Here is a 14,350-nt window from a genome sequence, read left to right on the forward strand (position 1 = left end):
CCTACCTCTCCCCTCCCCCTCCCTCTCCCTCTCTCCCCCTCTCTCCCCTCTCTCTCTCTACCTGTTTGACCGCACTCCACACTGCTTCACTGTTGTTGCTGACAGACCACGCCCACTTCCTCGGGTGGGGGCGGGGCTGCACCCTAGCTGGACTCTCTAGCGTCCACACTCCCTGCTTTGAAAGCTTCCTTTGTGATATCCATAGAGTGCTGCTGGTCAGTTCCCTGACCCCAACTGAGATGCACAGGCACAGGCTAACTTCCTCTCCTTGTACATGTTCTCTCTGTTACTCCTATGAGCAACAGTGTTATTTCATTCATACTTACATACATGCATGCATACACACACACACACACACACACACACGCACATACACATTCAGGTATCTACAGTCTTGTTATTTAAGGGGAATTTTGTCAACCTTGTTCATTCTTTTTTCTTTAAAACTTTGAACAACTCCTGGACACAATAAGAATCCAATTTTTTTTATACAAAGAAATCTTTAAACTTTGACATTCAACACTATTAGGCTTTTCATCAATTTATATATTTGTCTAGCCAAGTCTCAAGTCTTCATGCAGAAAATGAAGAACATCTGTTGAAAGAAAGGGTAGACACACACACAGTCCTTCCAAATAAAATTAGTGAGCAATCGCTGACAGGTGCTTTCAACCTTTCAGGAGACTTAAAAGGAAACTTTCTCCATTTCAGTGCAGACTCAATTTCTCCTTCAGTGTTTTTAGAGGAGAAGCTGGAACGGTAGCTAGAGACAAAGGAGCCTGTGTCTAATTAGCACCCAACTTCATAGTTTTTCAGGCTCATCCTAGCACCATTAATCACTTAAAAAAAATTGGGGCAGGGTGGAGACTGGAGAGATGGCGTGTTCTTACAGAGGACTAGGGTTCAATTCCCAGCACCATGTGGTGACTAACAACTGTCTGTAGCTCCAGTTTCAGGGGATCTAATGCCCTCTTCTGGGCTCTGTGGGCACCAGGCATGAATATGGTACACATACACACATGCGGGCACAGCACCCAGACACATAAACTAAAAATAAATATTTCTTAAAACTCTGAGTCCAATCCTCTTTGCAAAACCCCTCTGCAAGACAAGGTCAAGACATATCTATGGGTGAGGAGTGTGGCTCAGTGGCAGAGTCTTCCCTGAGGAATCAGGACATCTCAGAACCAGTGCACAAGAGATAGTTGTTCACTGCATAGTCTGCATATAATAAACATTTTAAGTTTGGAAGTCTTTTGCAATTTCCTTCACTCAAAGGACCAGACGCTGTTCTGCTTGGAACAGGAGTAGCTGTTATGAATACAGCAGTAGAAATATGTTCTAACCCTGGTTTAAAACCCTCCAGTCTCCATATTACCAATGCTTGCCTTTTTTTCCACAGTTCCCCCCCCCCATTCAGTTTTCATTGGTATCTTGTTTTCTAGACTTTTGTTTTGGGACTTGGACTTAGGACTTATACCTTTAGGCATAACTTAGATGCTAGTTCCCTCTAAAAAACAAACAAACAAACAAACAAACAAAACAAAACAAAAAACTTCTGCTGTGCATTTTTAAAATTGAGACTCTTGTTGGACAGATGTCAGCTGTATTTGCTAACTGCCTTCAAGGTTGAGTCTGCATTGTACAAACTAACAATCAAGGGAGAGAGCCATAGCCAGCATGGAGTCTTTTTCCAATGTCCATTCACTGTAAGGACTGACTTACATTCTACCTCTGCTTTACACATCTCCAGTCAGGTCTGAAAATGTTCGAAGCCTTGTAAGACTGGTACTCTCAGCATGATCTTCTCAGCATCCCTGTCACTCTGCCTTCAGGCATCCTCCAGCATCTACCTTCCTAACCCTGCAAATCCTTCATCTTGTACTTGGAATTCCTGGTGATGGTACCCAGCTCTCTACCTACCATCACTTCCATGCTTCTAACCAGCTACTCTTCTGCCTTGCTAACCTAGGAGTCCCCAGCCACCTGCTGGCATCAGGGAAACCCAGATAATCACTGAGGCTGTGAGGAGACCATGGCTACCCCAGGCTTCTATGTACCCAGTGCGTTTCATGAACCCCTGGAGCCTGGACCAACAGTGTGCTCTCAATGCTTCCCAGGGAGCACCCCTGAACTGGTGGTACCTTCTGATGTCCTGTCATAGTGTCCCCCTGACCATCCAATGGCTCAGGTGATTAACCTCACCTTACCACACTGTGCCCTGACAAAATGAAAAGCATCAACATACTGAAAAGAGTTCTGTAGAGAAAGCCCAGGGAGTTAGGTTCCCAGCACCTCTAACTCCATCTGAAGAGGATCTGATACCATGCATATCCATGGGCACCTACACACATATGTGTACATACCCACACACAGACTCACACACATGTACATACACACATGATTAAATCTAAAACAAAATAGAAAATGAGCATTTTTTTTGATATATAGCCTAAAGGGAACAGACACTAACATTCATATAAAATTCATCACAAATTGTAATATTTTCCCCCCTTGGGATGGATACAGCTTTTGTGAATAGGGCTTTACTGCCACCTCCTGGAATATGCTTTGGCAGAGCCCAGGAATTAACTCTCCTTCAGTAACTTCTGCCTGGTCCCACAGCAGCGACACCATCCCTTTGGTGCAGCAGTGATGTTATCCTTCAGTTCAGAAGTGCTTATTGCTCATCCTATTTTCTGCCCAAGACCCAAGAGAGAAATTGGGTTCTGTCCCCTTTCTTTCTTCTGACTAGACTGCATTTCTCAGTATTAATTTTTAATCCATAACAATCTGATGTAGTCATATTATATACAAATATTGCCTGCATTTGACATTTCCCTTTATTTTCAGAGGTAGGAAAAAATATCTACAGAGGGAAAACTCTCCAATATTTAAGCTCAAATATGCTTTGATCTCTTCTTTTTCAGAATCTTTTATATATTTACCTCACAAGAATTTAAATAGCCACTGATCATACAGAAAAAGATTTTAAAGATGTAAAAATATTGCTAACATCAGAAATAGCCAAGTATAAATAAATGAGATCAGGTTGACTGAAATAAAATTTACTGACATATAATAAATTATTATTATATTTTATAAATTATATAATTATAATTACAAATCATTATATAATAAAGAAAATGCATTAATCTTTGCTAGGGGCTGGAGAGATGGTTCAGTGGTAAGGAGCACTGCCTGCTCTCCTAGACCTGAGTTTCGTTACCAGCACCCATGTGTCAGCTCACCACAGGCACCAGGCACACACTTGGTGCACAGATATCCATACAGGCAGAATATCCATACACATAAAATTATGATAATTTTAAAATAACAAAAATAAAAATGTTGTGTAAGAAAAGTATCTATTTACCTAGTGAGAATCTTTTTGGAGGAAAACTTGGCAGAATCACTCAAAACTAAAATGAAGCATACTTTTTTCTTTTTTTTTAACATGGTTTTACTGTGTCATCTAGGCTGGCCTTGAACTCACAGAACTCTCCTGCAAACCTTTTGTAGCTTTTAGTAGTCAAAAATACTGACCTCTGGGGACATCTGTAATTGTTCCTCCAACACCTACCCTTGCCTTCACCACATTGTAACAGCTATGTGGTTCTGTAGATATGTTGTCACTAGCACAACCCATTGGGTATAATCCCATTTCCTTTCATTTATGATAATTAAGGAAAGAAAATTTAGCAGAAAATCAGTACAGTAGCCATCGAGTGAAGCTTTGCTTAATGACTAAGGGAACTTCCCATTTCTTCCTTTAGAAGTGGGTAAGGAAACAAGTAACATCAGGAGTCTATGCACCAAAAGCTCAGATAAGCTATTAAAACTTACTATTTTATGTGTACAGGTATCTTGCCAGAAAACGGCATCCCCTGAAACTAGAGTTATAGACAATTGTGAGCTGACATGTGAGTGCTGGAAATTTAACCCAGATCTTCTGGGAAATCACCCACATCTTGTAGCCACTGAGCCATCTTTCTAGCCCCAGTTCTATTACCTAAATAAATGTCTTATAAATTATTTTCTGCTGTAAATAATCATAACCATAATTTATGTCACAAATGCTAATTGGCTTTCTTAATAATAAGTTCTTTAAGCTGCCTTAACCTATTTACATAGAAAATATGAGTGGTAGTTCTGCCTTCAGTTGCTAGTCTTATTGCTACTCTAGTACAGAAACACATTAATATGCTCCCGGTCCAATCTTGAGGGACAAGGAAAAATCACCATGGCAGTGACACTATGATATTCTTGTCCACTGACTGGAGGCCTCACCCTACCCTAGTCTAGAAACAAGAAAACTGTGGTGAATTGGGATACAGTGTTTTTGTTCCCCTGATCCTATCTTGCTAGCTGACATAGCTCTCCCAGAATTTTACTGGAACCTTTCTCACTTCTACAAAAAATGATCTTGCATGAATAGTGGGGGGGGGGGACAATTTTTCATGAAAAATAAAGTAAAATGATATTTTTGTTTTAAAGAATGTTTTCAGTGAGTAATGTATCAGGTGTCCAAAACTAATGTTATACCTTGAGGAGCCAATGCCTCCTCAGAGGCAGTTCTTAGAGGAGCGCAGTAAGCAGCAGACACACCTGAGGCTCAGTTACATCCTCAAGTTATTTCATGTTTGAAGCTCAGAAGATGGGAAAAAGTCATACCAATTAAAAAATATATGGGAACATAACTTTTATACAAGTAGAAGACTTAAGGGTTTCTTTCTGAGGTAAACACACTCAACAAAAACAATAGCGGAAAACAGTTTGACTCACTAGATAGGCCTAAACACTGTAAGGGCTCCGGTGGCCTTTGCTCCCCAGCTCCCTGGTTGCATGAGGAGGCCTTAAAACAACTCAAGCACATTTTTCAGTCTAGTCTGACCAACAGCTTAATAAAAATCCAGCCATATATGGTACTAAGATTAAAAACAAGCAGAACTTAGAGTCACGTAAGAAGGTGCTTCCATGGGCTGGAGAGATGGCTCAGCGGTTAAGAGCACTGACTGCTCTTCCAGAGGTCTTCAGTTCAACTCCCAGCAACCACATGGTGGCTCACAACCATCGGTAATAGAATGTGATGCCCTCTTCTGGTGTGTCTGAAGACAGCTACAGTGTAAAATAAATAAATAAATTTAAAAAAAAAGAAAAAACAAAACAATAAAAGAACTTAAAAAAAAAAAAAAAAAGAAGGTGCTTCCATGTTCCCTCTTCAGTGGGAATCCTGACATTCCAAACATACACACAAACCCAGGCTCTAACCAGGGCCTGAGCCTCTCACCAGACAGTTGCCAACTCTCACCAACTCTTGCCAGACAGTTGTTATAAAATGTTATTTTGTTACAATGCTGTCTACTTATATCAACAATTGTACAAGAAAAATTAACTTGCTACCCCTATTTCCAGAATCTCTATAAAAAGAAAGAGGGAAAAAATTAACTATTTCAATTTTATTTATTAATACCATACACTGGTATGTATATTATTTATAAACTCTTAATATAAATTAAAACCATTTATCGTGCTTAGTTAGACAATATTTATTAATTTTAAAATGCAGGTGGGCACAGCAAGCCCACCATATCCCAAAAGTACATAAACTGATTTCACATTAGCATGTTTACATAAATCACATTCTTGTAGGAAGAGACTAAACACCCACGCATTGAAAAAAGAGAAAATATGTTGGTTTAGTACCTAGAGACTTCATCTGAACAGTGTTTACTCCTTTAGTTCCATACCAAGGTCTAGCAAAATATGATCTTCAGATATCAATAAGGCCTTAAGAAGTGATTTTTAATCTCTTAATTGTAAACTTCATATAGTATCTTAATAGGCCAAAGATACCAAACTCAAACTATAAAGTAGCTGACGCAGACCCCCCCGTCGTCAGGCTGACATTTTCACATTGGCCTTTACACGAGAACAGCCCTGAAATTAGCTGGGTGCCATTCAGCTTTGAGTACTGTCTCCTCCCCATGCTGCTAGCTGCTGGCAATATTTTTCAAAATAACACTAAATAATGGTATTTTAGTAGAAACTCTATTATGACTGATACAGTGAGTTTTATCAGCATGTTAGTCTTACTAATATAGGCAAACCCTTGGCCAGAGGTTTAAAATACAGCTTTTAAATAAAAATCAACATTTATTCAACTATTACCAAGAGATTTTTTTTTATATTGGAACCCTTTATTTTGCCTCATCCTGAATGTCTACTCTAAGTGTCCAAGTTTAAGATTTTGTTTTTAAGTCGCCCAGCGGAATGAAGAATTCTTATTCAATTCTTAGGCTAAGTTCTAGTCAACAGCTTTTTTTTTTTTAATTCCACTAGTTGGTTAACACAAAATCACTACACAAATTCGGGCCCCTAAACAACTATTTTCTCAAATGACAAATGGGGAGCATGGCTGGAAACCCAGACACTAAGACCCTAGAATGAAAATGGTCTAATCCTCCCACCTAAGAGGTTGTAAAGCTATCCATCAGAAAGCATATGTGGAATACCGTAAATGACTTTCCACCTTGGAAAGACTTTTGGGTAAGGCTAAGCATTTGAAGTAATAGGGCAATAGGAACTTCTGTGGGTTGTCCACTATCAACCTCAAACTATCAGAGACAAGAGTGGACTCCATCAAAGCCTCCAAAAGCCTCTTTGGTTGGGTGGCTCAGTGGCAACTAGTCTAGCCAGGAGAACCAGACAGACTGCCAGGCAGCTTTGCACCTGTCTCTTATTTTTATATTTTATACCTTTTTCCTCAAGGAGAAAAAGCTCTTCACTCAGAGGTGTATCCACAAAACTCTCGACACCGAATCCATCATGTCCTTTCATGCAGAACATTAGCACCAGAATCTCTCAATACAGAAGACTAGCCAACACCACAGTCGTTAGTAACAAAAGGATTCTCTGCCAGATTCTCAATAGCACAGTTCTTAGATCAGTAGAGACCATCAGTCAACAATGACAGAAAACAAAGACACACGTCTAACCCCGACTACAGTCTCGCACCACTCTAATGCCTAGAAACAAGCTTTTAAAATGTGTTCTTATAGTTAAAGAAAACTTTTCTCTTATAGATCCTAGCTTTTTTTCATTTTCTTCAACTGTAAACATTTATATAGATAATATACAACATTCAATGCATAAAATCATGACCTTTTATAATGATTCTCTCTTTTTTTTTACTGACTTTTAATCTCAGATAACTTTAAATACACAATCTACTAATATCAAATACACATTCATGTAACAGGAACCATGTCACTATTGTTTCATGGATAATATCTTGAAATAGCATCATAGGTTGGAAAGGTGAAGGGGCACTTGTTCAGTCTTCCTTTGAAGTCTTTGGAAGTCTGTCTTCCCTTCTTCTGCAAAGCCTTTCTTAGAAAGCGTAGGTTTCCAGAAGGAAACAGTCAAACCGCAGATCTCCTCTGGGCATCAGTACTCTCGTGCAAGAGGACGTCATCTCAAGTGCTGGCAGCATCTAAAAGCAGGATACACACCAACACTTTACCAGGATCTTTCTGGAAGCTGACTGTTACATCACTTACTTTCTCATACTATGTTCGTACTACTTGCATTTGCTGTGTAGTCTAAGAAACTTCAATACTTTGAAGACAATCTTTAAGATAATTACCAATGTAAACAATCATGTGTAGCATACTGTCTCATTTTATACAAACACTGACTGATCTACGTTTTATAGAGCCTACAACTTGTAGAGCTCATGTGACTTGATCATAGTTCACACGAACGAATTCAGGGACTTCGTCATAGAGACCGTTCCTGAGGCCTTAGTAGAGCTTATGGAAATGAAGGCTTGCAATTAAACTTTGTTCACCTGAAAGTCAATTTAGCTTTGATGCCAAAGGTGTTCAAACTATTGTTGAAGTTAATTAAATTAATTTCAATGGCACAGTTATAAGCACATGGAATTTTATCACCATCATATTCTACACAGAATTAATGAGATACTGAATAAGAAATGTTAAGCTTAAGGTTCCAGTAGATTATTATTAAAATAAGTCTGAGTGGGACTGGGGCACTAACGCATTACTTCTTACGAAGCAAGTACTGTTTATATAGAGTAGATTTTGGTACTGGGACAGAAACTGGAAGGCAATCAACTGAGTGGATCTTGCTTTGCAAGCCTACACAGGGAAAAGACTGATCCTGGAGAGAGACGTGCGTTCTCCTGGAGGACATTACTCCTGATCTTCTAAGCAATACACTACTTCTTTACCAGCAGAATTTCTCATGGAAGCACTAAAGTTTCTCATGAAGAGTTTGCACAGCTTTAAGTGTGAGGAATCAGACCTACCCTGTTCAGGATTAAAACAGTCTCAGTGTTGGTGTTCCATCCGAGGCAAATCAGCCTCAGAGTCATCTGACAGGGGCGATCCTGCTCCCTATAAATTAATAAACAAGCATTACAGGTATCCAGTAATTGCAAAACTCCTACTCCACAAGAATTCTGTCTGTGTCTGTTAAGACTCACATGCTTAGGATTAGCTATTTGTAGCTGAAGTTGCTTTCATGAAAATGGATGAAGTAAGAGGTCCCTATGTGTATACTTACACATATTCTATTTGTTTGGTTGGGGGAGAGAGTTTATTGTAGCCAGGACTGGCCTCCAGCCTGCTATCTAGCCAAGAATGACCTTGAACTCTTGATCCTCCTGCTTCCAATCCCAAAGTGTTGGAATGACAGGTATACACCACCACCTCTGGTTTTAATACATTAAAAGAATTGTTAGAGAGGTGGCAGAGAGAGCTTAGTGACTCAGAGTACTTATTGGACTCAATTCCCAGCGCCCACATAGTGGCTGACAACATCTGTCATGTCAATCCACTTCCATGGGCTCCTCTTCTGACTGGGCATGCATACAGTATACATGCTGACAGAATATTCATATATATATAATAAATATATAGTTTTAGAAGACATTTTAGAGCCAAATATCATCACAAGCACTAGAGAGATGAGAAGAATTTGAGATCAAGGACAGCCTAGGCTACCAAGTTCCCCCAAAACAAAACAAAAAAAACCCACAAACAAAAAGGACACACTCTGATCTGACATGCCCCCACTACAACCAATCTTTCCTACTCATCCCAAAACAAAACTAAAAATTTGTTGGAACCAAAGCCATTATAACTGTTACACAAAGTAGAGAAAAACATAGTTAAAATAAATGGCCAAAAAGGCACAGGGGCTTAAGAAAGTAACTAAACACTTTGAACTAAGTAAGGGAGCATGTAAAATGCTAAGATCTGAACTAAGTAAGGGAGCATGTGAAATGCTAAGATCTGATAATGGGCTAACAGCAGAGCGAAGCACTGGGAACTCAGGTGGTGACGCTGTACAAGCATAAAGAGCTGAGTTTAGGGCCCAGAATCTACACAGAGAAAAGCTGGGCATCACGCCACATACTAATTGTAATCTCAGCACTGGAGATGTTGACACACATGGATAGCTGTGAATGCTGGCTGAGCAGCCTAGCCTAGTCAGTACATTCCAGGTGAGTGAGAGATCCTGTCTCAGAAAACAAAACAGACAGATCCTGAGATGATAATACAGATAGACAAATATATAGGGGGGCTGGATTAAGGAGAATAGGAGAATGACTGATACTTCAATAAGTCTGGGACACAATCAAGAGGCCAAACCTGAGAATTTACAGTACAGAAGAAAGAACAGAGGTAACATTGAATGAAATAGACAGATTACTTAGTCATATTATCATGGAGAGGGTGGGGGAGAGTAGCTACTGCACAAAAAAGAAAAAAGGGAAGAAATTATCACAGAAAAATTTCCAAGTTTATAGAAAGAAGTAGGCTTCCAGACACAAGAGGCATATACAACTCCAGACAGACATATCCAGAGAGGATACTCTCCATGACATAATACAGTGAGAATGTCAAAATACAAAGTGAAGAAATAATCTTAAAAGCAGCACAAGAAAATGTCAACTCAGACACAAAGGCAGAAATATCAGAATTATCCTAGACCTGCACCTGCAATCATAAGAGCCACTGGAATATGGAATAAAATATCTCCAGCTCTGAAAGTAAAAAACTGTGAGCTGAAAATGCTATGCCCTGCAAACTGTCTTCCAACATGGATTGGGACATAAAGGTGTTTCAAAAGAAGAAACCCAGGCAGCTCATATAAGTGATACCAGAAGTGCAGAAAATTCTCAGTGGGACTTGAGAAGGAGAGAAACAAAACATAGCCTAACTATAGATAAACTAGACCGTGGAAGGAAACAACAACCTAGCAAGTTCTCAGCACTAATATAGTAGCAGGAAAAGAAGTACCAATAATCCAGCAAAGCAGAACATCACCTAGCACAGCCATAGGAAATAGAAAACCCCTTTCCACAACATCTTAAGTGTGAACAGCCTCAACTCACCACTAAAATGATACAAACTAAGGGAGTACTTGGAAAAACAAGAGCTATTATCTATGTGCTGTCTCCAAAAACACACTTAACCAGCAAATGTACTCAAGGACATCAAAGGACAGAAAACAAACAACCAAGCAAAAGTAAAATGAAAACAAGCCAGCATAGCTATTATATCATACAAAGTGAATTTCAAACCAAAGCTAAGTGAAAAAGATAAAAGAGACACTACATATTAATTAAAATAACAATTCATCAAAACATAAAACAATTATAAATCTTTATGCTCCATATATTAGAATCCTTAATTTCATAAAACAAACACTAAAATACATAAATAAAGCACTAAAAGACATAAATAAAACACTAAAAGACATAAGCCCTTATACAATGAGAGTAGAGTATTTCAATATTCCACTCTCAGATTTAAATAGGTCTTTCAAACTGAAAATAAGTAAAGACATTTTAGAGCTAAAATATACTGTGGATGAACTAAACTTTACAAAATATAAAGAGAATATTCCACCCAACAGTACATGGAAATTTCTCCAAAACTGGTCACACCAAAGAACACAAGTCAAGTCTCAACAAATTAAACAACAAAAAGAGGTAATTACTTATCTCTTATCACACCACAATGCCATAACTAGAGATCAATGGTAAGAGAAACTACAGAGATCACAAAAATGCTTAGAAACTAAACAACACACTTCTGAATGGATGATATGTCTTGCAAGAAATCAGACAGAGGATTTTAAACTCTTAGGAGATAACTGATACTGAAATCACCTGCCTTTAGAATCTCCAGGATGTAGCCAAGGCAGTCCACAGAGGACAGCTTATCGTGAGAAGTGTTCATTATTTAAAACCTGAGAGACAGATAACAAATAAATCAACTAATGATGCACCCTGAGGCTTCTCAGGAAACAAGCAGCTGATACGGAACTGAGCACAGCGTAAAAACTAATAAAGATTAAGGGGAAATCAATGACGCTGATGTTAAAAGAATAATACACAAAATCAACCCGAGAGTGGGCTCTTTGAAAAAGTTAAGGACATAGACAAACCTTTACCTAATCTGACAAATAGGAGGAGAGAAGATAAAAATTAGTAAAATTAGATACCAAAGGCTGCCATTACACTGACTTCGGGAAAGCTCAGAACATCACTAGAAATAACAGTGAAAACCTGAACTCAGCTGAATAACCTGGAAGAAATACAAGAATTCCAAAAACATATCATGTACCAAAATTAAGCCCTGAAGATAGAATGCAAGCCAATCCATTACAGCAACGAGATTGAAGCTGTTACTGAAAGTCTCTCCTTGAAGGCAAGGCCAGGACCAGGTAGATTCACTGCTAAAGTTTATCAAGCTTCCAAGGAAGCCCCATATCAATTCTTAACTTGTTCCATAAAATAGAACATGAAGGAACACTGCCAACTAGATAAAGACACCACACACACACACACACACACACACACACACACACACACACACTCACACGGGGGTGGGGGGACTACAGACCTACTTTCTCAATGAACACAGATGCAAACAGCATCAAGAAAATACTTGCAAACTGAATTCAAGAGTAAGTTTAGAAGATTATATATCACCAGGCATGGTGGTGCAGACCTTAATTAAATTCAGCATTCAGGAGACAGAAGAGGGTATCTCTGTGAGTTCAAGGCTAGCCTGATCTACATAGGCAAGTTCCAAGACAGAAGAGACCTTTTCTCACCAAAAACAAAACAAAAAAAGAAGAGGAGGAAAAGGAAGATTAGATATTATGACTAAGTAGGCTCAATCCGAAAATCAAGGTTGATTCAACATACATAAACTCCAAAGACAAAAATCATATAACTATATCAATCGAAGCTCAAAAGTTATTTGACAAAGCTCATCATGCCTTCATGATAAGAATTCTGGAGACTTTAGAAATAAATGCTTCATACAACAAATCTACAGCTAACAATCTTAGCGTTTTATTGCTGTGAAGAGACACCACAACCATGGCAACTCCTACAAAGGTAAACAATTAAGGCCTGCTTACAGTTTCGGAGGTGTAGTCTAATTCAGCATGGTGGGAAGCATGATGACACACAGGCAGTCATGGTGAAAGAGGAGGTGAGAGTTCTATTTCTGGATCCGGGCAGCAGATGAGAGAAAGCCATTGGGCCTGGCTTGAGCTTTTGAAATCTCAAAGCCCACCCCCAGTGACACATTTCCTCAAACAAGGCCAAACCTACTTTAACAAGGCAACACTTCCTAATATTGCATTCAAATATATGAGCCTATGTGGGCCATTCTTAGTCAAACTACCACACCATTATATCAAATGAAGAAAAACTCAGAGAATTTCCTCTAAAATCAAGATCAAGTATTTCACTCTTCTCTCTCTCATTTGATACAGTGCTCAAAATCTTAGCTAGAGCAATAAGACAAGATAAAGACATAAAGGGAATAAGTTGAACCATTCCTATTGTCAGGTAACAAGATTGTTTACTTAAAAGTACTGTTGAATCTACTAGAAAATCCTCAGTCATAATAAACACTTGCCATAAAGTTGCAGTATACAAAATCAACACAAACAGAAGTAGTCCTCATTTACACCAACAGTTACAGTCCAAGAAAGAAATTAGAAAAAATATTCCATCCAAAATAACTCCTGCCAAAAGTTAAGTATTTAGGAACATACCTAACCAAAAAAGTAAAAGACCTCTATGACTGAAATTTCAGGATACTAAAAAAAAAAAAAAAAATCACAGAAGATACTAGACAATGAAAAATATTTCATGTTCCTGGATAGGTAGAATTAATACTGTGAAAATGTCTATACTACCAAAATTAATATACAGAGTTAAAGTAATACCTGTCAAAATTCCCATGTCATATTTCATAGTCTTAGAGAAAACAATACAGGGATGTGTATGAAACCACAGGAGAGCATGGAGAACCAAGGCAGTGCTAAGGAGACGAGCAATACTGGAGGTCACAGCACCATAACACATGCTCTACTGCAGTGATAAAGCCAGCGGGCACTGGAAAAGAACAGACAGGTAGGCCAATGGAATCATATGAGGGACCCAAAATAAAATGGCAGAGCTATGCCCACTTAATTTTTGATAAAGAAGACAAAAACTCCTTCAAGAAAAAGCCTATTCAACAAATGGTGCTGGCAAACTAGATTTCTAAGTGCAGAAAAATTAAATTAGCTTTATATCTTTCACATTACATCAAACTAAGTAGAAGGGATACCCTTCAAGATATTTGGGTAGGCCAGACAATTTCAACACCCACAGCACAGGAACAAACCCCAGTAGCAAGAGCCAAGAGTGTGAGAGAGTATGTTTCTAAACAGCAAAGGAAACAGTCAGCAGAGCTAACAGACAAGCCACAGAATAGAAGAGTCCACACTTCAGACAAGAGGCTAGTATCCAGAATTCACAAAGAATTGCAAAAATTAAATGCCCAGGAAATAAAACTGCCAATCAACTTACACATACTGGCAAATGAAATGGGTTCTACAGCTTCTGAAAAAAGAAATACAAACAGCCAATAACTGTTTTCAAGTGTTCAATATCCCTTGTCATCAGAAAAAATACAAATTAAAAGTGCTTTGAGATACCACTTCATGCTGGTCAGGATTGTCATCATCGACAAATCTGACAACAAACGTTGGAAAGGATGTGGAGAGAAAGGAATCCTTGTTCACTGAAAACTAATACAGCCACTGCAAAAATGAATTTGGTGGTTTTTCAGTTAAAAGTTGAACCATATGGACCTGCGTCTTCTCCTGAATATCCACACCCTACTATAGAGATCTTGCACACCATGTTTACTGTTGCTTCATTCACTAAAGCAAACACTAGAATCAGTCTAGCTTGTGTGTGTGTGTGTGTGTGTGTGTGTGTGTGTGTGTGTGTGTGTGTGTG

The 14,350-nt window shown here is 38.7% G+C and overlaps 1 protein-coding gene across 1 annotated transcript in view; it reads right to left on the minus strand.

Moving 5' to 3' along the window:
* Positions 1 to 7,445: 7,445 nt before the first annotated feature.
* Cdkl2 (cyclin dependent kinase like 2) overlaps positions 7,446 to 14,350 on the minus strand; it is a 34,696-nt gene continuing 27,791 nt past the window's right edge. Inside the window, exons 13-14 of the mRNA XM_028752613.1 lie at positions 8,333 to 8,420; positions 7,446 to 7,495 (exon numbers count right to left, since the gene is read on the minus strand). Coding sequence (XP_028608446.1) covers positions 8,355 to 8,420 — 66 coding nt within the window. The 3' untranslated portion in view covers positions 7,446 to 7,495; positions 8,333 to 8,354. The remainder of the gene's footprint in view (positions 7,496 to 8,332; positions 8,421 to 14,350) is intronic.

The sequence above is a fragment of the Grammomys surdaster genome, unplaced genomic scaffold (genome assembly GCF_004785775.1).
Source record: "Grammomys surdaster isolate TR1022 unplaced genomic scaffold, NIH_TR_1.0 125928, whole genome shotgun sequence".
In the NCBI taxonomy this organism is placed as follows: Eukaryota; Metazoa; Chordata; class Mammalia; order Rodentia; family Muridae; genus Grammomys; species Grammomys surdaster.